General features: G+C 58.8%; 1 protein-coding gene across 1 annotated transcript; it reads right to left on the reverse strand.

Annotated features, from left to right (window-relative positions):
- Positions 1-333: 333 nt before the first annotated feature.
- On the reverse strand, positions 334-21,372 carry CDH15 (cadherin 15). Its single transcript, XM_029076155.1, has 14 exons — positions 21,188-21,372; positions 10,098-10,241; positions 9,171-9,326; positions 8,816-8,960; positions 7,921-8,081; positions 6,941-7,069; positions 5,533-5,718; positions 4,958-5,214; positions 4,200-4,342; positions 3,792-4,028; positions 3,216-3,455; positions 2,996-3,135; positions 2,247-2,414; positions 334-1,351 (listed from the first exon to the last, which is right to left on the reverse strand). The coding sequence occupies exons 1-14, from the start codon at positions 21,227-21,229 to the stop codon at positions 1,154-1,156; spliced, it is 2,346 nt and encodes a 781-aa protein (XP_028931988.1). The 5' UTR covers positions 21,230-21,372; the 3' UTR covers positions 334-1,153.
- Positions 21,373-22,431: the final 1,059 nt, after the last annotated feature.

Below are 22,431 nucleotides of genomic sequence, written 5' to 3' on the forward strand. Positions count from 1 at the left end.
ACTGAGGGCTGAGGGAGCCTCCCCTTCAGAACAGCTCTGCCCCAGGGATGGCCAGGGCAGTGATCTGGGGCAGAAAGTCACCCTCTCAGATTACCCCTGGCCCTAGGCACTCTGGTCAGGTAGGCTGGAGGCACACCCACACGTGAGAGTGTGTACGTGTGTGTGAGTGAGAGAGCGTGCCACTCTTTCCTGCTGCCACCCTCCCCCACCGCCCCCACAACCCCCGGACCCGGAACTAGCAGGAGCCGTGGCCGCTGTCCCAACTGTGTGTGTGTCCAGGTCTCTGGGCCTGGCTGGTGGCGTGGCAGATCCCAGCCCGGTGCTGCACACAAATATCTTTTACCGTTTTTAATACAAACTTGCCTCAGTGGAGGCTGCTGCCCCCACCTTCAATGGGGCCTCTGGAAACTGTCTGGCGGGGGGGAATAGCCACCCCAGCCCCACCACAGGACTCTGGTGTACATGGGATCCATCATCTTGCTCCTCACTCCCCTCGCCCTCACCCTGCCCTCACCCTAATCTTCTGATGCTCCTGGGCCGGAGGTGGCCACAGGGAGAGGGGGTGCCCCTTGGGTGCCTGCCCCTTTAAGCATGGGTCCAAGCGGAAATGTTCTAGTTTGAATTTTTACCCTCTTAAAAGGCCAGCTCCCCGGGGTTCGGCCGCTGGATCTAATCCCCCACTCTGGGCTCTATCACTGCTCGTCTCTTTGGTCTTAGGTAATCTTCAACAGGCACCCCGGTCCCCCACACCCTGTTTCCATGCCCCTCCATATTCCTGCCGACCAGCTCACGACCAGACCTTCTCCTGCCTGTCATCTCCTTTCCCCTCCCCCTTAAGACGGCAAGTGGGGGACCCGTGTTTGGGGTGAGTCCGGGGAGGGCGGGGTGGTCCTTACTCTGGGGAGCTTAAAGCAGCCCCGAGGCCCCTGCTACGCCCCCCTAGAGGTGAAGATCCAACCCACCCCGGGCTCTGGACTGCGTCCCTATCTGTCATGCGGTGGCCGGGAAGGGCAGGGCCGTGGAGCTGAGCAAACTCCAGTTTGACAGAAGGAGCGGTCCAGCTGGTGGGTGGAGGTCACAGGGGCTGATCGGGGCCTCGGTCCCAGAGCACTGAGCGGGGGGTGGGGGTAGCGTGCCCCGCCCCGTCCGCCCCTCACTGCCCGTACAGGTCGGCCAGCCGCAGGAAGCGGGGTCCCCAGTCGCTGAGGTAGTCGTAGTCCTGATCCTCGTCGCCCTGGCTGGACAGGATGGAGCTGAGCGTGCCGGCAGGGGAGCCCGAGCCCTCGTAGTCATAGATGAGGGCCGTGTCGTAGGGGGGGACGCTGGGATCGCTGTCTGCCACCGCCAGACCCTGTGGACGATGGGGCCGGTCAGGGGCGGGGCAGGCCGGGGGCCCCGCCGATCACTGCATTCAGAAGGGGAGGTGAAGAGACAGAGGGGAAGCCGACCACCTGTTCGGGTGTGGGGCGAGGGGACGGACACGTCGTGTCAGAGCGGCAGCTCTCTGAGGGGAGCTGAGGCACCTGCGAGCCCCGTGTGAGCCGAGCCCTGGGCTGGAGACCGCCGCAGTGGGAAGGAGTGATGGAGAAATCTCTGCAGCATGCAGCGGGGGTCGTGGGCAAGAGGGCCCAGATGGGCCTAGGGGATTCCAAGGAGCCAGAGCCCTGACACACAAGGCAGTACTGCGCAATTAGAGGCTACTGCCTCCTTGAACACCCTGTCCCCAACCTGCCTTGCTTGACTCTTGGGCCCAAAAGTGGCGGTAGCCAAGCCTAGACGTCTCACCCAGCCCAGGAAAGGACACAGGCAGGGGTTGGGGAGGCTGAGAGTGGTCACAGAGGTGTGAAGCAGCTCCGTCACCAGAGTGCGCAACCAGGACTGGGGGCTCATCCCCATGGCCTTCTGAGAGTGCATGGGGTAAGGGAGAGATGGGGAGAAAGAAGGTGGGGTCCCGACTCCCAGGTTAGTGGTAACCCCTTGTAAAGTGATGCTTAGGCTAAGGGGAGAGACTGCTGATAGGCCTCCTCTCCCTCTCCCAGGCTTAACTCTGCTGGCAGGAAAGATTTCCCTTATGTCTAGCTGAAATCTCTCCTGCTGCGATTTAAGCCCACTCCATCCTATTGGGCCTGGAGAGGGAAAGCAGCGCTTGGGCCCCGTGTACTCGCAGGGCTGGCTAGAGGGGAGCTGGACCCCTGTTGGCCACCTTCTTCCTTCCCTCGCTCTGTCCTTTCCCCACCCCCACTCACGTCACTGATGAAGTTGGCGATGTCTGAAGGTCCTGCGGGCGGTTTCCTGGGGTGCTGTGGGACGATGAAGTTGTAGGGGGCATCTCTGCGCAAGGCTGGCCTGGCCCGGGGGGAGGGCGGCGGGAGTCCGGCAACGGGATGGCGCAGCTGGTTTATATCATATGCATCCTGGATGGAGCGACAGGGAGGAACGCGCCCATCCACGTTAGCTCCAGGTCAGCCGGTAGCTGCCCCCACAAGGGGCCATGCCAAGGCCGGGCTCGGCCTTGCTCGGCCGGGCCAAGGCAGCCACTTGGAAGCCATCGTGTGCAAGGTCCTGAGAGGCAGGAGTTCTGTCTTCATGGAATGGGGCTGGGGTGTTTTGGAGAGAAGGCTCCGCTTGCCCGCTGCCCACATGGGGCCCCAGCAAACCTCACCTCCTAGGCTGGCCCGGCTCAAAAGATCTAGGGTGGCAGGATGGGCTTTGGCAATGGCTGGGCAGGCTGGGAGTCCGGAGTGTCCTGTCTATCCGAAGCTAAGCTTTTCCATCCTGCCCCCCGGCTTGTCCTGCTGGACCCCTGCAGTCTCTGCCTCTGCTCACAGACCGCTGAGGCGTGGCCAATCCCACTGGCTGGCATCCTCCCTGCCCCTCATCTGGCACCGGGGAGCCTTTCGCTTGGCTCTGGCCTGCCTGTCGCTGGCCCTGAGGCCTGTGCACCCTGGCCACCCTCTGACCTGCAGCTGAGTTCCACCCGCCTTGCCCTGTTTACCTGGTCCTCCTCGCCCCCTCCCTGCTCATCGTAGTTGAGGACGTTGTCTCGCACGTCGTCGTCCTGCAGGCCGTCAAGCAGCCCTTTCTCCCGTGCCCGCTGGCGGAAACGCTCCAGAGTGGCGACGAGGAGGATAAGCGCTGTGACGTAGAGATGGCAGTGGGTGGGGGCGCGGAGAGTCGCGGGGTCACGGGGTGGGGGGTGGGCGCTGGACACTTACCCAACAGGAGGATGACGCTGGCCAGCACAATGACAAGGGCGCTCAGGCTGATGCCGGCCCGCCCGGAGAGGAGGGCGGCGGCCTCGGGCACGCAACCGCCCGCCTCGCCGCAGTGGCACACGGTCACGTTGAGCAGCTGCTCCCGCTGCTGTGGCGGCTGCCCCGAGTCGCTGAGCAGCAGGGGGAGAGTGTACAGCCCTTCCTGGCCCCCAGGCCGCACCCGTAGCACCGCGTGGGTCACTGGCAATGGATAAAGCCTGGTTGGGGCTGGCACAGAGTGGGGCAAGATATGGCCCAGGGGAGTCTGCTTTTCCCACCTGGCTTGACCACTATCACCTCATGGTCCCACCCTCCTCCTTTCCCCCCGGAGCCTGCAGGCCTGAGTCTTCCCCTCACCCAGCAGCCCGGGTTTCCCTTCACAAGCTGTCCTCTGGCCCTTCTCTGCCACATCTCCCACCCCGATCCCAAGCAAGGAACCCCCAGCACTAAAGGTACCCCCAAGCCAAGGGGGCAGTCGAAGGAGTGGAGCCTGGCGGGGGTGAGAGTGAGGTGGGGTAGGGGGGCTTCCCTACTCACTGTTGACTGGGCTGATGGTCCAGTTGCGAGAGAGCTCGGGGAAGCTGGGGTGGAGCTGGAAGAGGAACGGGGCCCCGTGCGGGGGCAGGTCCTCGTCCGTGGCGCTCAGGACTAGGCCACCGCCCTGCCCTGGCTCTCTGCACAGGGCCCCGGCCGGTGGCGTGAGGATGGGGGCGTGGTCGTTGACCTCCAGGATCTCGATGGACAGGGTCCCTGTGGCTGTGCGGGCAGGGGTGGCTGGGGACATATAGGGGGTGGGGATACAAGGCAACCCAGTCACGACCAGCCATTTCCCCACTCCCCACCTCAGGTGCCACCTGCAGTTGGCCTCCAGGCCTGTGTCATAGTAGGACCCCCGCCCCCCCCGGCCCTCCAGGGCCCAGAGTCCCCTTCCGACCCCCGCCTCACCGTTGTCACTGGCCAAGATGATGGCCCGGTACCAGCCGTCCTTGAGGAATGGGGACTTGTGGCTGAGGGTCCGTTTGGTCTGGATCCTGCCTGAGTGGGGATCCACCAGCAGCCAGTCTTCGGGGTCGTAGTCCTTCAGATAACTGGAGGAGGGCAGGAGGTGTGAGGTCTGGCTCCAGCCGGGCTCTTCATGGGAAAGGTGGGGCCCAGGGGGCTGCCATTCCCCACCCGTGGCCAACAACACACACATCACACGGCTCCCCCCTGCCCGACACGCGCACGAGTGTGCTAGGCTGGGTTGCAGGGTTGATGAGCGAGACTCCCCCGCCAATCCCACTTCTCTGCCTCAGGCCCCGGTTGCTGCTTCCAGTGGTCCCACGTCCCTTCCGCCTCAGCCAATGAGCGGATTCCCGGGAGCTGTCGGGAGTCACCCTGGGCGCTGGAGTGGGGAGGAATCACCCTCCTGGGGCATTCACCAGCTAGGTCTGGGCCCCCACCATCAGGCTGACTCTCCCAGCTCCACCTTGGGCCAAGGGAGCTGAGGAGTCTCAGATTGGGGCGGGCAGCTCCAGAAGATGCTAATGATGGGAGGGTAGGGGCAGGAAAGAAGCCAGGAAGGCTGAGAATTGAGGACACATCCAGCGATGGGAATAGGCCTCCAGCCCACACCCTGGAGTGCTGAGGAACTGGTGGGGCTGTTCCACTGGTGTGGCCTGCCCTTCGAGGAGGGCATCCTCCCAACTCCCCAGGCCCTTCACCTGAGCTGCTGCTGCTGTTGCTGGAGGTCAGGGTCGCTGGCGGAGAAGGTGGTGACCTCACTCCCAGCCGGGGCCCCCTCCGCCATGCTCACCCGCCGGGGGTTCCCGTGGAACACAGGTGGCTCGTTCACATCCTGTACCTTCACCGTGACCGAGGCCAGGGCCGGGGCCGTCTGGGCCGCCGAGGCCTGGAGCGGGGACAGGTTCTGCACGGAGACTGTGAGCTGGTAGCGTTCTCTGGTCTCGTGGTCCAGGGGCTGTGGGGAGGGGTGGAGGAGGCCGAGGTTGGCCGGGGTGAGGAACGTCCTCAGTGTGTGCCACCCCCATAGCCGCCCTCCCCCTGCCCCTGCCCACGCTCAGAGAGGCAATCAGGCAGCTCCAGCCCAGGGCCCAGAACTGGCTGGCACTGAAAAAGGGGAGGCAGGGAGGGCTTCTGGTTGACAGCCTGGGTGTGGACCGTGGAGATGCCATCCTTGGGTCCAGCCTGAAGTTGCCCCCTGGCTCCCGGGAAGGGGGAGAGCCAGTGAGCTCTGATCTCCTGCAGCTCGGATGTGGGCAGTTGCCGCTGGCCTCACCTTCACCACGGACAAGATGCCCTCGTTGGTCTTGGGGTCCGTGCGGACGGCGAACGCCCCCTCAGGGTCTCCGTCCACGATGGTGAACTTGGCCACCCAGTTGGGGGAGCCGGGCAGGTCTCGGTCCTGTACGCTCAGCCGGACCACGTCTACCCCAGCGGTGGCCTCCGCCACCTCCACGGAGAACTGCAAGGGACGTGAGGCCCGGGCTCAGCCCAGCGACTTGGGGACCGGGTGGGAGCCAGGGAAAGGGAAGCTGGGAGCTAGAGACTGGGCCCCCCAACCTCGGCCTCCTGATAGAAGAGGTCCCCAAGGGGTCCGAGTCCTACAGATGTCTCATATATCGTGACCACGGCTGGTCAGGCTTCCCTCTGTCCTTCTTCTGGTCATTTTTTCTGCTCACGCTTTCTCTCCACCCCAACCCGGAGTCCTACTCCCATGGAATTCAGGTCGGGACACCGCTGCCCTCGGGGGCAGCCTAAACATCAGCCTCGACTTGCCCACCTGCCCCCAGTCTCCTGGCTCAAGCTTAGAACTGTCATGAATCCCCTTCTGGGGCCCGACCCTGGGCCCAGGCCCCGGACCCCAGACCCCAGACCCCAGGCTCTCCTTCTTAACGGCAGCCCAAGTTCAGGCCAGGGGCTGGCTGGGGGATCAGGCCTGGGTTTGTGTAGGTTTTGGTGGAGTCCATCTGCCTTCTTCTCCAGAGACCTGGGCTCTGTGCGAGGTGGCCTGACAGAGATTTGGCTAGGGGCCACGGCATGGGCCAAGGGCATGCGTGAGGGGTCCCAGGATTCAATTCCAGGCCTCAACCTGGAGCAGTGGATAGCGCAGAATGGTAGGAAACCACTTTTGGGAGTCTGTGGGAACCTGGGGATGAGTTTTAGAGAAGGCTTCAAAGAAGCCCCCTCCACAGGAACCTCTAAGCCTCCATCCACTTGCAGGCTCTGGAAATCACCCTGGGGCAGGGAGGGAATCTGGGAAGCTGGGGCGTTCTAGTTCAGATAGGATCGGGAGGAGCGTCAGACTTTAGGAAGGCAAAGATGAGGGGACCACAGCAGGTGGTGGAAATGAAGCTAGATATCTGAAGAAACGGGAAAGGTGTGAGGGCTGCCCTGCCCTCAGGCCGGGGAATGGACTGGTTGACCTCTTGAAGTCCGGGGACATACGTAGCTCTCCGGAGCCGGCTATGACGCATCTGCCCTTGCCCTTCCCGCACCCTTCCTGAGGCTGGTCCTGTTCTGTCCCTGCCCCTATCCTCGATCCTCTGGGTTGAACCAGAAGCCTCTCTGGGTTTTGTACAGTAGGAGTGTACTGGCTGGTGGGGTGTAGTGGGGATCAATCCTGGGGGCAACTGGAAAGGAGAGTTGGGAAAAAACCAGCCCTATGGAGGAAGGGTGGGCGGTACCTTGTCAGTCTCGAACTCTGGGGGGTTGTCATTGACGTCGTCGATGTAGATGACGGCCGTGGCCGTGTTGGTGAGCCCATCTCCATGTAAGTCGGCAACCTGCAGCGTCAGGTTGTAAACCCCGACCACCTGTATGGAGAAAGCCCATCCCGGCCGGTGAGACGGAGGCAGGTGGACCATCCTGGAGGCCAGAACTCCACCATTGGAATCAGTAAACACTTCCTCTCCTGGGCTGGGGGAGCCAGGAGAAGGATCTTATAGAAAGGACTAGGCTGTGAGTGTGTGTGTGTGTGTGTGTGTGTGTGTGCACGCATGCGAATGTGCACACTGGGGTTGGCAAGGAAGTTCCATTTACAAGGTAGCTGAGGAATGTGTTCTGCCTCTTGAGACCTGCACTCCAGAATTGCTCTCAAGTGTCATGTTTGATTCTGACCCTTCGAGTTCTAGGACTCCCAGCATTCCATAGTGAGAAAGCCTCACTAGACAATAAGCAGGGAAGATCTTTCTAGCCTGGGCTGACATGGACCAAGCCTGGGAAGAAGTGGGGAAGTCTGTTGTTTTGGTCACCTGTCCTCCACAGAAGGGTGTAGGTGCCAACTTTGAAGGGCTCGTTGGGCCTGGCCAGTGGCATCAGGATGGTGATGGGCCGTCGATAACCGTGATCTGACCTCCCCAAAGGTGGGAGTCATAATGGTTCTGGTCCTGAGGTAGCAGAACTACCCCCGTTTGGGAAGGCCATCCTTTTTTCCTGAGGCAGAAGGTTGGACGACAAGACCCCGAGGCCCCTTCCGACTCTAAGATTCTAAACTAGGGGCTCACACCTCACCCAGAAATGGAGCCCACCCTCCCGTCCCTCACGGCATGGTCCAGCAGGACCCAGGAGTTGGTTAAACCCTTAGGGCCCTGACCCCTCAGGACTGTGCGGCTGGGCCCCGGAGGGCAGGACCAACTGCCTGGGATCCAGGGGCCCCGTCCCTCACCTCCCGGTCCAGTCCGACTTGCACCGTCCTGATCTCGCCCGTGCTCCCGTCGATGCTGAAGATCTCGGCCCCGCCCTGCTCCAGGATCGAGTAACGCAACGCCGCGTTGTCCGTGTCCGGGTCGTCCGCGTCCGTGGCTTCGGCTTTGGTCACGTAGGTGCCTGTGGGAGGAAGACGGGGTTCCCTGGGAGCCTCCGGACTGCTGCAGCCTGGAGCCTTCCAGAAGGAAGCAGGGACGGACCCATATAGGGGATTGACCCCTCCGGGCTGGAAGGGAGAGAATGGGGGGGTGGGAGAGCAGGCAAGCAGGCCAGCAGGTCACTTCACATCTTCTCCAAGAAGCCTTTCCTGACTGAGCCCTCATTTCCCCTACATCCTCTCTCTACTGCATCGCTTTTGCACTTGGATTCGTACCTTTTATTCACCCCATCCTCAGTCCCACCGCACCTAAGTATATATCCAAAATTTATTTTAATATCCATCTCCCCTTCTAACCTGTTAGCTCCTTGTGGGCAGGGAACATGTCAACCAACTTTCATATTGTAGTCTCCCAAGTGCTCTGCACACGGTAAGTGCTCAGTAAATACCACTGAGTGATCGTTTGCCCTGCCAAGTGGCAGAGCTCCCAGGGGCTGGTGACGTTCGGTGAGCCACTACTAGGGGGTCAGACAGAGCTGGCACCCTGGTGCCACAGCCCCCAGCCTCCTAGGGCAAAGTGGCAGCCCTCAATTTTGAAGACGCTGGACTCCGGTTTCACGTGCCATTCTCTCCATCCCCCATCCCCCCAGCTCTGGCCTTCACCCCAATGTGAGACCGACCATTCTGGAGAAACGGTCCAATCCCTGTTTCCTGTACCCCAGCTTCCCCATCTTCCACGGGTAGCGGCGGGGCTCACCTGGGATGGCTCCCTCTAGGACGTGGCCTGTGATCACCTTCTCCCGGAAGAGGGGCCGATTGTCATTCTGATCCACCACGACAATCTCCAGATCGGTGGGGTCCTCCAGCGTGGTCCCGCCCAGGCCCAGGGCAAAAGCCTTCAGCTGGGCAAAGAGAGGCCTGTCATTGTGGGAGCTGGGGCTGGGGCTGGGCCAGGCCAGGCAAGACAGTCTCCCATTCTGTCAGGCCCTGGCCACTGGCCCCCAGCTCCTCTGGCCCAAGGGCTCACCAAGCCTACGAGGGGAATAAGATGCAGAGCAGCGGAGAAGCAGAGGGAGCCTGTTGGACACACGGATGGAGCAGACTCCTCTTACCCGGAAGCGGTCATTCTTCTCCCGGTCCAGCATGGCATTGAGGAAGACCTTCCCGGTAAACTTGTCAATGGAGAAGATGCCCTTGGGTTCCTCATCCACACCGGGGCCCTTGATGCTGTAGATGACTCCTCCTGGTTGCTGCTTGTCTGACTTGATCTGTCCGATGGGAAATGGAGCGGGAGGGGGATCGGGTGTGTGGGCAAAAGAGGCCAAACATGGTGAACAGCGGGCAAGGAAAAGGGAGGGGGCAAAGAGGAGTGTGAGGCACTGGAAGGGCTGGGGGCACTGGGTCTCATTTCCCCAGCAACCCTCCACTTCCCACCTCACCCCTGGGATGGCACGAGGTTCCTCTGGAGCTTGGGCTTCCCTCATCCAATCCCACTCTATAATAATAATAATGATGGTATTTGTTAAGCACTTACTATATGTGCCAAACACTGTTCTAAGTGCTCTATCTTTGTTCTCCTCCCTGCACCACTCTCTCTGAATAATTTGTCCATTGCCATCTTTAGATGGTAAGCTCCTTGAGGGCTCCTTGAGGACCAGGTCGTTAATTGTTATTGAATTCCCCCAAGTGCCTAGTACTGTAACTTGGACCCAATAAGTGCTCAATCCGCACCATCGATCCGCCCGGATGGGGAGGGTCACGGGGAGCCTCGGCAGAATGTGGGTCTGCCCTGGCCCCAAGTTTGGGTCTTTGGGCCTGCTGGAACAGAGATGGGTAGAAAGATGAGGGTGGCCGGGCCTAGCAAGGAAGGAGGGGGTACCTGGGGAACGAGGGAAGTGCCAGATAAACTCCCAGAGGGTTTTGCTATGTCGAGATCCCTTTTCCGAGCCAGATGTGGACTGGGGGCATCCTTTGACTTGGTGGCCGGCCCGACGGTGGTCCAAGTTGCTTTGGTCTTTGCAGTTGTGCACTGGACTCACCTGTACCAGGGCATAAGGGAGCCTCTTGTAATTCTCAGACACGCTGATCGGTGGGATGACCCAGGCTCTCTTCACTCGGCTCAGCCCCGCAGGGCGGCGCCACGGGAACCGAGTTGGGGGTGTCCCCTCGGAGAAACCGAGCTCCTGGTGGAAAAGCGTCCAGAGTTATTCCCTCCAGAGATGCAGGAAACTTCCCCGTCCCACAACCCTGGATCTTCTCACTCCTGGCCCAGTTTAGACTAATTGAAGGCATAGCTCCTCCGAAGAGGCCTTCCCTGACTATGCTCTCCTTTCCTCCTCTCCCACTCCCTTCTGTGTCATCCCACTTGCTCCCTTTATTCATCCTCTCTCCCATCTCCACAATAATTATGTGTAGATCGGTAATTAATTTATTTATATTATTGTTGCCCCCCCCCCAGTGTCTCAAACTGGAGAGTTTCCAGTACTGTACCAGTCTTGACTATGGGAGGGCGAGTCAAGCAGAGGCCTATCCATTCCATTCCTAACTTAGGCAGTGGCTAATGAACGGAAGGCAATCTGCCACAAGTCAAAACTCCCCTGTGGTAGGCAGCAGCAGCATGGGAGAAAGTCGAGGATGGAGACTCAAGTTTACTGTGCAGAAGGAGGCAATGGCAAACCACTTCTGTATTCTTACCAAGAAGACTCTATGTATAAACTACCAGAACGATTGCCGTTACAGGTGGGGCGTTCTGGAAGCGTTGGGTCCACGGTGTCACTACGGGTCAGAGATGACTCAACAACATAAGATAAGACAAGACTCTCCCTCTAGACTGGAAGCTAGTTATGGGTAGGACACGTGTATGCTTATTGCTATATTATACTATCCCTAGCAATTTATACAGTGCTTTGCACATAGTAAGCACTCAATAAATACGTTTGACTGACTGGCTACTAAAAGCTGCCCTTCAAGGGTCTCAAAGGAGGGGAAAGACATTTCTATTTTCTCTTTTCTGTTGGGGGAGGAGCACCACAAACCATTCTCCCTTTGGAGGACTACAAGGAGGGTAGGAGAGAACTGGGGTCCTGCCCCTTAGCCCTGAGGTGCATAAATCCGGGGGACTCTGGGGGTGCTGGGAGAAGCACTCTGGTGGAGGTTGGAAGTAATCAGTCATTTAACGGTATTTATTAAGTGCTTACTGTGTGCAGACCATTATACTAAGCGCTTGGGAGAGTACAATGTAACAGAGTTGGTAGACATGTTCCCTGCCCACAGAGACCTTTCATTCTAACAGGGGAGACAGATATTAATACAAATGAATTACAGATATGTATGTAAGTGCTGAGGGTTGTGGGGGTGAATATCAACGGCTGAAGGGGTCCAGAACCAAGTGCAAGTAAGAGCAGTTACTGTAATCTGGGGTCCACAATAAGCACTTTCTATATTCTCTGGATTCTTAAGAGTTGATGTTTATAATGCTGACCTCCTCTATCACACCCCTCCCTAACCCCAGCCAGAAAGAAGCCCTGCTTTCTTTAGGAATTAGATTTAATTCCTCCCCGTGTAATCTTTCCCAGTGCTTAGTACAGTGCGCTGCACACAGTAAGCACTTAATAAACACTCTTACTATTATTCAAACATCACTGTGAACTACTTAGGGTCTTCCCCGCCGCTTCCCAAGGCCAGGAGGGGCCCGGCAGCTGGGAGGAGCCCTGCTAGGGCAAGATACTCAAGAAGTCAGCCCAGCTGCAACTAGTAGCTGCTGGGTTTGGGTTTTGGTTTTTTTAAAATGGCATTTGTTAAGCACTTACTATGTGTCAGGCACTGTACTAAGCGCTGGGGTAGATACAAGATAATCAGGTTGGATGCAGTCCCTTTCCCATTTGGGACTTAATCCCTATTTTACAGATGAAGCAATGGAGACCCAGAGAAGTGAAGTGACTTGCCTAAGGTCACACAGCAGTCAAGTGGCAGTTTGGGAATGAAGAGGAGGCCCCATCTTCCCTGCAGCCTCCTTTGCCTGTTTGACCCTCGGGAGCTGCAGGCAGGGCGAGGTGAGAGAGAGAGACAGAGAGCGTGTAAGTGGGAGGAGGAGAGGATGCTCAGGTCTCGCCTGGATGGGTCTGGCTCAGGCAGTGAAGACTGTCAGAGTTTGGGTTTCTTTTTTATGGTATTTGATAATAATAGTATTTGTTAAGCACTTACCATGTGCCAGGCCCTGGGGTAGACACAAGCTGGTCAGGTTGGATACAGTCCCTGTCCTTCAGGCGGCTCACTGTGTTCATCCCCTTTTTACAGATGAGGACACTGAGGCATAGAAAAGTGAAGTGATTTGCCCAAGGACATACAGCAGACCTTTGTCACTTGTCAGCTTGGGCAAGTCACTTCATTTCTCTGTGCCTCAGTGACCTTATCTGTAAAAGGGGGATCAAGACGGTGAGCCCCATGTGGGACAACCTGCCTACCTTGTATCTCCCCCAGTGCTTAGAACAGTGCTTGGCACATAGTAAGTGCTTAACAAATACTATTATCATTAAGTGGCAGAGCCAGGACTAGAACCCAGGTCTTTCTGACTCCCAGACCCGTACTCTCTCCACCAGACCGCGCTGCTTCTTGGTATTGGTATTTGGTGAGGGTGGGAATATCCTTAAATGTTACTGACTGCTTGAAAATGGGGTCCATCGTTTGTGTTGAGAAGGCCTACGTGTTTCCCCTTCCCCTTTTAAGTCATAGTATTGGGACGATATCCCCTAGCTTGTTTTTGATAGGCAGAAGGGCAGGATGTTTACTAGAGTCATTATGCATGGAAAGAGTTACTCAGGGCCTGGGATCTGGTTGAGGGGAGGAAGGGAAGAGAAGCTTCCAGAGCCCCCCATTCCCTCCCCCTCCCACCCCAGGCACCAGTCAAGGCTTCGGGCTCCGGGGAGGGAAACATGATCCAACCAGATGGTGTCACCTTAGTCACCTCTCCGGGGGCCCTCCGACATCCAGGAATCCTCAGAGGCAGAGGAGGCCTCAAACCAGCTTTAAGATGCCCCTCTGTGGCCCCGGGGGCACCTGTGACCTTAGTTCTTAGCCGGCACTTTCTGGGGAAAGAACTCTGGCCAAGGACAGGGGCTGGGGTGGAGGGCTTGGGGCAGAGCAGAGGGCGGGGCATAAGGAAGAAAAACACCAACATATCCTCCTTATCCTGATAAAACTCCAATGGAGCTTCACCCATCCAGAGGAACTGGTACAAACTCCCCTCCAAGCCTCCTCTAGTCAAGGCAGGGGAAAGGGGATGTTTCAAAAAATAGGCCGAAAACCCTCCTCTGACCTCCACCTCCTGCTGTGGCCCCCAGTCCTGGCTCTAGGGTAGCAGGGGGGAAGAGAACTGACATATGCTGGGATTGGGAGACCGGCTCTGCCAGTGCCTGCTTTGTGACCTTGGACAGGTAACGCTCCTTGTGCCTCCCTTTCCCCATTTGCCAACAGGTAATCATCTCTGCCTGCTCTCCTTCCCTGCTCACTCACTTGCCAGGAATAGAGGAGGATAGAGGAGATGGCAGAAATGACGGTGCTCTGAGGGCGAGATCAATCCAGCTTTTCCGGTATGGTGCACGGTGTGGTGCGGTACCATTCCAAGCTAATGCAAATGACAGGGCCCCCGCCCGCTGGGCGCTTCCACTTTAATGCCCAGATAGCCTGGGCTGGGGCAAGCCTAATGGAAATACACCTCCCTGGCTGGCAGCATCAGGGAAGGAAGAGGGTGGGCAGAGGGAATGCTGGACCCTGGCATCCCAACGGGTGAAGGTGAGGAAGGCGGGTTCTACCGCGCCAGGAGATAGGTGCATCTCAGCCCCCGCAGCATCTGCTCAGAGGGGAATCTGCTTCTTGGTCCCGCGGCAGCTGCTGCCTGACCCTGAAATGTGACCTCCGGCCTCTGATCCCGAAGCTGCAGCCTGACATCTCCATGGCCACGTGGGGATTCAGAGCAGCTCACAGCAATCACTGTGTTCTCCCTCCCCACCCAAACTAATAGGGGGCTAGAGGGGAGAGGATGAGTGTGTGCGTGTGTGTAAGAAGGGAATAAAGAGAGAACAACTTTGATCTTTTTTCCCACTCAGTCACCCCGAGAGTATCCATGGCTCAGCTCTCTGCAGGAGTGGAGGGGAAGGTCGGAGAGGGGTGGGGTGGGCAGTTTGCCTGCAGCTGGCAGCCCATATTCTCAGACCCAAAATTTGGTCACTGTAATGGAGACCCCACCCTGTCAGCCCAATCGACAGCCCACAACCCCTTGATTCCCACGCTCCCCAGAAGCTGGTCTGGCAGCTTTACTGTGACTGGAGGTTGGTTGGTCTTTCTCTCCCGATACACAATGGGTTCCTAAAAGGTTAGTTAACACGCTTCCCTTGTGCCCAGAACTACCAACCCTGTGAGCTCAGCAAATACTTTCTGCCCGTAATTGGCACCCAGTCCCAGCCTGGACAGAGAGGATGTGGGCAGGAGGGCACAGCAGGGTCATCAGAGGGCCTGTTTGGACCAACCCCGGGGGCCCTGCCTTAAACTGAAGGGCATTTCTGCCCATCCAGATCACCTCTGTCTCCCTGAACCCTAAGGGTTTAGGATGGGGTGGCCACTGATGGCCTCTTATATGTCAGCCTCGGAGACACACGGCATGCCGGGCATGCAGATGACGTAATGGCATCACAGGTGCCACTTTCTGAAAGTCTGCAAGTTCCGTGAAAACTACAGAATTTTTTGTGGAGGAATAGGGAGGCCTTGAAACCCTCTTTTGCTTCAGAGTCTTTGTGTCCCTCTCCTAGATCAGGGTGAAGTCCTGGAACCAGACTGGGGAGAGGCCGAACTGAAGCGTGTGAAACAGACCACTGGCCACCCTACTCTGGGAGGAGGAACAGTTTGGGCACTGTATCGTGCCAACCTTCCCCGCCCCCGCCAAAATGAAAGAACTGTTCATGAGCAAAGAGACCTTCAGCATCCCTCTTGGCGCCTCAGTCTTTGGGCCTGCACAGTGGGAAGAATGATTACCTGGATACCTCTCCCAGGGAGACGGGAGAACCTGTCGAAATGGAAGGGAGCCTTCCATGTATCCACTCATCCACCGTGGAGCCAGGAGGAGCAGCCCTGCCCTCCGGTCAGACTGCTGAGGGAACTGAGTTCATCGGGGTGAGAATCACTTCGGATCTGCGGGGTGAGTGGCGGGGGCAGGGTGGAGAGGCAGAGTCAAAGACAATTGACTCTGAGAGCTGTTGGGAAAGGGAGGGCTGGGAATTGGTTCCCCTGGAACTGGGAATGTGACAGCTGGGCCCCGGTTCCTCCCTGCAGGGGCAACTCCATCCTCAAGTCTTTCCCCAGATGGCAGAGCCCGGTCCCCCCGCCCCCGCCCCCCACCCCCAGCCGGGCTCTGCCGGCAGAGAGGAGGTTCAGGCCACGGGGCTCTCCCTCCTAACAGGCGAGACCCAATTACATGGCCGATGACTCAGGGCCTCAGTGGAACGAATCAGAAATGACAGCAGATTGGGGGCCCTCCCGGCTGGTGGGTTGCAAATTGCCAATAAAGGTTGGTGTTGCTGGGCAGAAGCCATTTCTAGGGGGTGGGCCAGATGAATTTGGGGCTCAGAGGTGGCAGAGGGGGAACCCCTCTGCTCCACCCCGCCACCAGTTGGGAATAAGCCAAATTTGGGAGTGACCAGCCACCCGCCCGGTCAGCGGCCGGCCAAACTAGCACCACCTCATCTCCCGTGACCTTCCGGCCCAACTTTGGTGGGCCTTCTGCATTCTGGAGCTGTGGGAAACACCCACAGGATAAGCCTGGGTCTGCCCACTGGGCCTGGACCCCCCCAGGGGAACGGGGTTGGGCCTGGAGGGAGAAACTACCCTGGAGCCTCATCTCAGGTTCAAGATCTCAACTTTCCTGCTCATCCTGTTGGCGGTCCAGCCTCCAGACCAGGGCCCCTGCCACAAGTCAAAGTCCAGACCATGATCTCTGGTTCCTTGTCCACCTCCCAGAAATGGGGTTAGAGACTAGGCAAGCTGAGGTGTGCGCAGCCCCGGGCTCAGCCTCCTCCTCCTCTTCCTTCTCTTCCTCTTCCACCTGTCCATACCACCATGGACTGAGAACCCAAGGGCCCAGGACAGCCAGGAAGGCACCTAGGGTGAGTTTACGAGGTGATGAGGAGGGGTGGGGAGTCCATAAGGGTACCATCAGGGCCTGAGAGCTTCTGAGTCTGCATGTCCTGGACCAGCAAGTTGGGAGAAGGGATGGAAGGAGCCTTTGGTTTTTGGTGTCTACCTTCAGGGCCCAAGACTCGCACCCACATATTGCAGGCCAGACTGCAAGGCTAAATCTAGGTCTTTAGAGCTTGGGGGGCAGGAGTGCAGGGGAAGAGACCCCCACCTCGCTTTGTCCTTGCCTCCAACCCCCTTCCTCACTCCCATCTCTGGTGCCGGCCTCAGCAGCCCAGAATTCCTGCCATCCAGTTGATTGGCCGGGAGCCAATGTTCCCAGTTTGCTGGGCCTGGGAGAGCCACTCGGTGTTGACTTGCCCACAGCCAGAGTTGACAGGGTCAGAGGGAAGCCGGAAGCCAGCCGCAGAATCTTGGCAGGGCTCTTGGCTCCCAGGCCAGTGGCTGTGCTGGGCAGGGAGGGGATGGGCCTGTTTGGGAAAGTCCTGCTCAGAATGAACATTTGTTGGCCTCCCCCTTCCCGGCAGATGTGGGCCTGCTGCTATGAGAGACCTGACCTAGCTAAATGCCGGCCCCTCCTCCTCCTCTCCCTCCTTCTCTCCTTTCTTTCCCCTCCCTCTCTCCCTGGGAACCATGGCCATCAGCGTCCTGGGTGGCGCCACATGGGCAGAGGCAGACCCACAGCCAGGGCATCCAGCCAGCGGGCAGGTGGGCCCCACTCCCACCCTCCCTGCGTTGAATTGGCCATTCTACTTTGCAGAAGGTGCCAGATCCCAGCGCAGGGGGGAGACCCATGGTGAGTTTCTGGGATAGGTTCCTCAGGGTTCTCAGCCTGCCAACCTCGCTTATGTTGTCAGGCATTGGAAGGGGCAAACACAGGCGAGCTTAGCAAGGGCACGTTTCTCCATGCAACTGGACACCTGCATTGCTTTGGGTAGCGGCCCAGCGTGGAGGGTTCCCATCACACTCTGGTACCCGAACTCCTCCTCACACGGGTACCTCATGCACTCTGTCCCTCACTGTCCCCCATGTTCTCCCTGCCTATCCCACCACCCAACCCCTGCCCATCCAACCCCATGGGTCAGGAGAGCCGTGAGGCCGAGGCTGTAGGGCTGTTTCCCTGGCCGCTGAGAAAATTTGGTTTGCAGAGAGGAAAGGGCATTTGGGTTCCTACATCACCGTCACCTCTCCTTGACCCCTCTCATTGCTCACTCCCTTCCCTCCTCTCCAGCTGACCCCCCTCCCCGTCCCACTCCCCGCCTTTCCCCACCATCTCCTAGAGCAGGGTGGGAGCCGGCAGGAATGCTTAGAATGGGCTCAGCTGTCCCCCAAGCCCAGGGCCATTTATAGCCAGAGTGTGAGTGTGGATGGGCCTGTTGGTACCCTGGTGAGGGGCAAGGCTGCGCCAGGCTGAGGCAGGGGGGGCCAGGCTACTGTGTCCCTCAGCCTCTGACCTGTCAAGAGAACTAAGCCCTCTCTGCCTTGGGGAGCCCCAAACTCAAGGCAGAAGCAGCAACCGTCAGCCTTTGTGGATGGGTCCCAGGAAAGGCCGCTCTCCCCAGCCATGGACCTGGTTGGTTACTCTTGCCCCCAGAACCGTGAAAGACTATAGATCGGGCAGAGACCCTCAGGTGTGCCTGTCCAGTCAGCCAGTCAATCGTGCACTAAGCATTTAGGAGCGTACGATATAACAATATAACAGACACATTCCCTGCCCACAGGGAGCTACCATTCTAGAGTCCACCTTCTGGAAACCCAGCTGGGAGAAATGAATTCAGGAAGGGTCCCAGGGCCAGAGGCCAGATCCTGTGACCCGGTGGGCACAGACGGAAGGATATCTACTGAGGGTATCAGGGCTCCAGCCAGCCTGGCTGGGAGGGGCAGAGGGACCACAGCAGAGGAGTGCCAGAGCAGCAAGGTAGTAGGCCGCAGGGAGGAACGGTCACCTTTACGCTCCCCGCCCTGGCTGACAGGTCCCCTGCCACCAGATTGCCCTGGGCCCTGCACCTCAGGGGCAGCTCTGGATCTGAGGGTGCTTGGCCTCCTCGGGGGAAGAGTGGAGTCCCAGGGGCCCTGGCCCTCTCTGCGGGCGACCAGCTGCTGGAGCCCCTTGCCGCTGCTGGTCCCGGCATCTGCTAGACACCCCGTGGGAGGAGGTAATCTGACCCGCTGCTTTTTGTTCTGCTGGCTGCCACTGCAGGAGCTCGGAGAACACAAAGACTTTGCCTCCTCCAAGCTGGGGCTAAGTGTCCTGTCTACTGAGTCCCACCTCCTCCCAGGCCAGGCTCCAGAGGGTGTGAGTGAGGGCTTTCCAGGGAATGTCCAGATGGGTGTAGCTGGGAAGGGGAGTCCAAAGCAACCTGTGGGGCCTGGTCTAGGCAGGGTTATCCCCAGCCTTCGTGGGTGGTGGCGGGGAGACTGACCTGGAAGCTCGGGGCGACTCTTAAAGGGCCTGAATTGAACTCCAAACTCCACCTGGAGCAAACAGAACCTCAGACTGGTTCCTGGGGGATCTGGGCCAGGGAAGAGGACCCCAGGAGCCAGTCTGGAATGGAGAGTCCTTTAGGTCACCCTCCTGCAGGAGGAGGGCATTTGTTCCACTGCCTGTGCTCCTGCTCCCAGCTTGTTTCCCCATCAAGCTCAGCAAGTACCTGGTTATTCTGGGTCCCCACACTCTCCTCTGTAGCGGGCGCACCAAGAAGAGAAGGGGGTGCAGGGCCCAGGAGGGATCAGTCCTCTGTCCCAAGCAAAGACCCAAATGCTTCAATAGAAACTCCCATAGAGGCAGGAAGAAGCCTGCTGAAGTGGAGGAGGCAGGGCATGGCTGAGGTCAGGGACTGACTTTTCATTTTGAGAGTGAAGATGAAAAGGAGACAGAGATTTTGGGGGACTGGGAGGGGATGGGCTTTCAAGAGCTAACAGGCCAGAAAGCCACCATTTCGGGCCCTTCCAGCATTGAGTGGAAACCCTCAGGGTAGTTCAGTACTTTGCACGTAGTAAGTACTCAGTAAATATGACCACTGGTTGACTGACTGACTGGTATTCCAGCCCAGAAAGTTTACAATCCACTGGTCTCCTTGAGGTAGGGATCATGTCTACCAACTCTATTGCACTGTACTTTCCCGAGCGCTTAGTACACTGATCTGTGCATGGTAAGCACTCATTAAATGCCACTCATTGATATTGCCACAGAGGAAGGGTGGGTAGGGAAAGGGAAGAGAGGGAGTGTCAGGGACCCAGGCTGATGGGGCTGGGAGGTCAGGGTGTAGATTGCATTCAGAGCTTGGGCATTTCCCTTCCACCTCCCCATTCAGTAGAAACTCCAGAGAGGCGGAATGGGGTGGGGTGGGAGGGCCGGGAGTTGGGGAGGGGGGCGTCAGGAATTCATGCGGAAGGCCACAGGGTCTGGAGTGGTCGGGCAGCTCCTGGGGCTGAGGCCAGCTGGCGGGGTGGGGCCGTAGGGTCCCCAGCCCATCCATCTGTGAGCCGAACGCATCGGCACAGAGTCAAGGCACGGCGCTCCAGCTGCCAGCCTCGCCCCAGAGCCAGCTGCCTTTGGGCAGCAGGAGGGGTGATTTCTGAGCCCGGGAGCCAGTTTTCAGAGACTTTGGACCCCCTGGGCTCTAACCCACTTGCTGGGGTATGAGCGTGTGGGTTTCGCATACCCTCTGGATAGCATCTGTTTTAGGTAGGGACTCCCGGTGGGCTCTGACCTGAGACCTGCCTGCTCTTCTCAGTGCCTCTGCCTAGGACCTGACCCAGCCCCATGGGGACACTTCGGTGTGGGTGATGCGGACAGTAAAGCCCTCGGTTCTGGGCTCAGGGAGACCAATAATAATGATGGTATTTGTTAAGCGCTTACTACGTATCAAGCTCTGTTCAAAGCACTGGGGTAGATACAAGATGACCAGGTTGGATACAGCCCCTGTCCCACATGGGACTCACCGTCTTAATCTCCATTTTACAGATGAGGTAATTGAGGCACAGAGAAGTGAAGTGATTTGCCCAAGGTCATACAGCAGACCGTGTCTTTCACTGGCGAGGGGCGGACCCTAGCCCCAGCCCCTGCCCAGCTCCGGCTACAGACCCAACCCCGGTCCCGGCCCCAGCTCCGACCCCAGCCCCACCTCCCTCCAGTCCCCTCCTCTCCGGGATCTGGCTTGGATTGTGGGAAGAGTTTGCCCAAGACCTGCTGACACAGGGAGGGATTATGGGAGCCACTGTCCAGTCTCTGGGAAGCTGCATTTGTTCTTCCTCCTTCCTTCAATCAGTAAATCACTCAATCATATTTATTGAGTGCTTACTGTGTGCAGAGCACTGTATTAAGCACTTGGGAGAGTACACTATAACAGAGTTGGTAGAACTGTTCCTTGCCCACAGCGAATGTATAGTCTTCAAGAGCTCTGCCCAAATTGTTGCTCCTGAGCAATCCCAGTGCCCTCCAAAATGCCCCTTTCCCCGTGAGCCTCAGGCTGACTGGCCCCACAACCCTCCTCTTCCCCCATGCCCCTCCACCCACCGAAAACCTTCTCCGCTTCCCTCCAACTGTCCTCTCCCTGCTGGGTGGGGGCAGGGGGAGCGTCTGGCTCAGGTTCCCTCATGGTTACATGAGGCTCTTTCTGCCCTGTGGGGATCGCCAGCCCCTCTCCCCTGCAGGCCTGCCCTCTGCCCCATCCTCCGTCCTCCGTCCTCCCTCGCCAAGTAGCGCCCAGAGATCCCACACTCCTGCGGCTACTCCACCCAGACCGTCCACCTCTCGTCCCCCATAGGCAGGGCATTGAGTGGCAGGCGCGGGGGCAGCCCAAGGCCCCGCTTTGGACTTGGTTGTGTCCAAGTGCCAGTCGAACCCCGATCTCACCCCCCATAGCGCCGCTCTGACCCTTCGAGGGCTCACCCACCCATCTCGGAGCCCCCACCCGACTCACGCAGGGTGAACGTCTCCTACCTGAGTCAGGAGGCAGAGGGCAACCAGGAGCGAGATGCCCATCTTGGCGGAAGCAAGCAGAGGGGGCCGGACAGGGGCCACGTCGGGAGGACAGAGGACACGAGCTTCGGTCCGGGGCGCCTGGGTCTCCGTCTGAGGTCTCCAGCTCCGAGCTAAAATAAAACCGTGGCCTGGCTGAGTGACAGCACATGTGCTGGGAGAGATGGGGAGGGCTGAGATCAGAGGCTGGTGCTGGGAGGGAGGGAGGGAGGGAAGGAGGGAGGGTTGGAGGGACAGAGGGACGGAGGGAAGGGGGCCAATACATGGAGTGAGAGTGAGAGAGCAGCTGTCGCCATTACACTGCCCAGTACTGTACAAGGTCAGATATCACTCCCTGCCTGCTGCCGCAGGTAGGGGGTACAGGGGGGTGGAGGGGGAGGGGAGCGGAGGGGGGAGAAGAAGAATTCCCGTTAATGCTGGATCTGCTGGCTCCCATTTACAATCCAGAGTCTGGAGGGATTGGAGGAGGTTACCTGGTGGGGAGCCGGCAGAGCCCTAGGCCAGCTGGGGCAGAGCCAGCGTCCCGGGGCCGAGCGGTAACCCCGACGGTGCCGAGGCAGGAAGTGGGCCGCAGCATGGACAGAAGCAGGGCGCAGGGCAGGGAGAGGCGTCAGGAGGGTTGGGGGGGACATTTGCGGGCACATCGCCCAGTAGCCGTGTGATTCCACGGAGTCCACGGTTCAGAGGTGGTCTGGGGGGCGGTGGGGGGACTCTGGCCCTTGTTCTGGGAGGGCTGGAGGGGCTGCACCGACTCTCAATCCTGCTCTTCTTCATGGAGCCTCAGCTCCCCCTTCTGCCCCACAGCCCTGGTCAGGGAACCCAGCTCCCCCGGCCCGGGGCAGCCTCCACGTTGTGCACCTCGGGCCCCTGAGGAGGTGAAGCAGAAGCCTTGCTGAACTGCCCACCTCTGCTTCCCGGACTTCTTCTCCCTCCAGTCCCTCTGAACGCCCCCAAGCCCCGAACCTGCTCTTATTGAGGTTTGCCTCCCACTTGCTTCCCTTCCCTGGCAGAGGCCCCCATCCCAGCCTTTGTCCCTTGGATTCAATTCTGTCAGCCTTCCAGGGGCTGGGCCATCAGCGCTGCCTGCCTGCTGTGGACATACAGCTCACACTGACCCTAGCCCCAGACTGTGGTTCCAGTCTCTCTCGTTCACACACACACACACACACACACACACACACACACACGTGCATACACAGGCACAC

The sequence above is a fragment of the Ornithorhynchus anatinus genome, chromosome 11 (genome assembly GCF_004115215.2).
Source record: "Ornithorhynchus anatinus isolate Pmale09 chromosome 11, mOrnAna1.pri.v4, whole genome shotgun sequence".
Taxonomy (NCBI): domain Eukaryota; kingdom Metazoa; phylum Chordata; class Mammalia; order Monotremata; family Ornithorhynchidae; genus Ornithorhynchus; species Ornithorhynchus anatinus.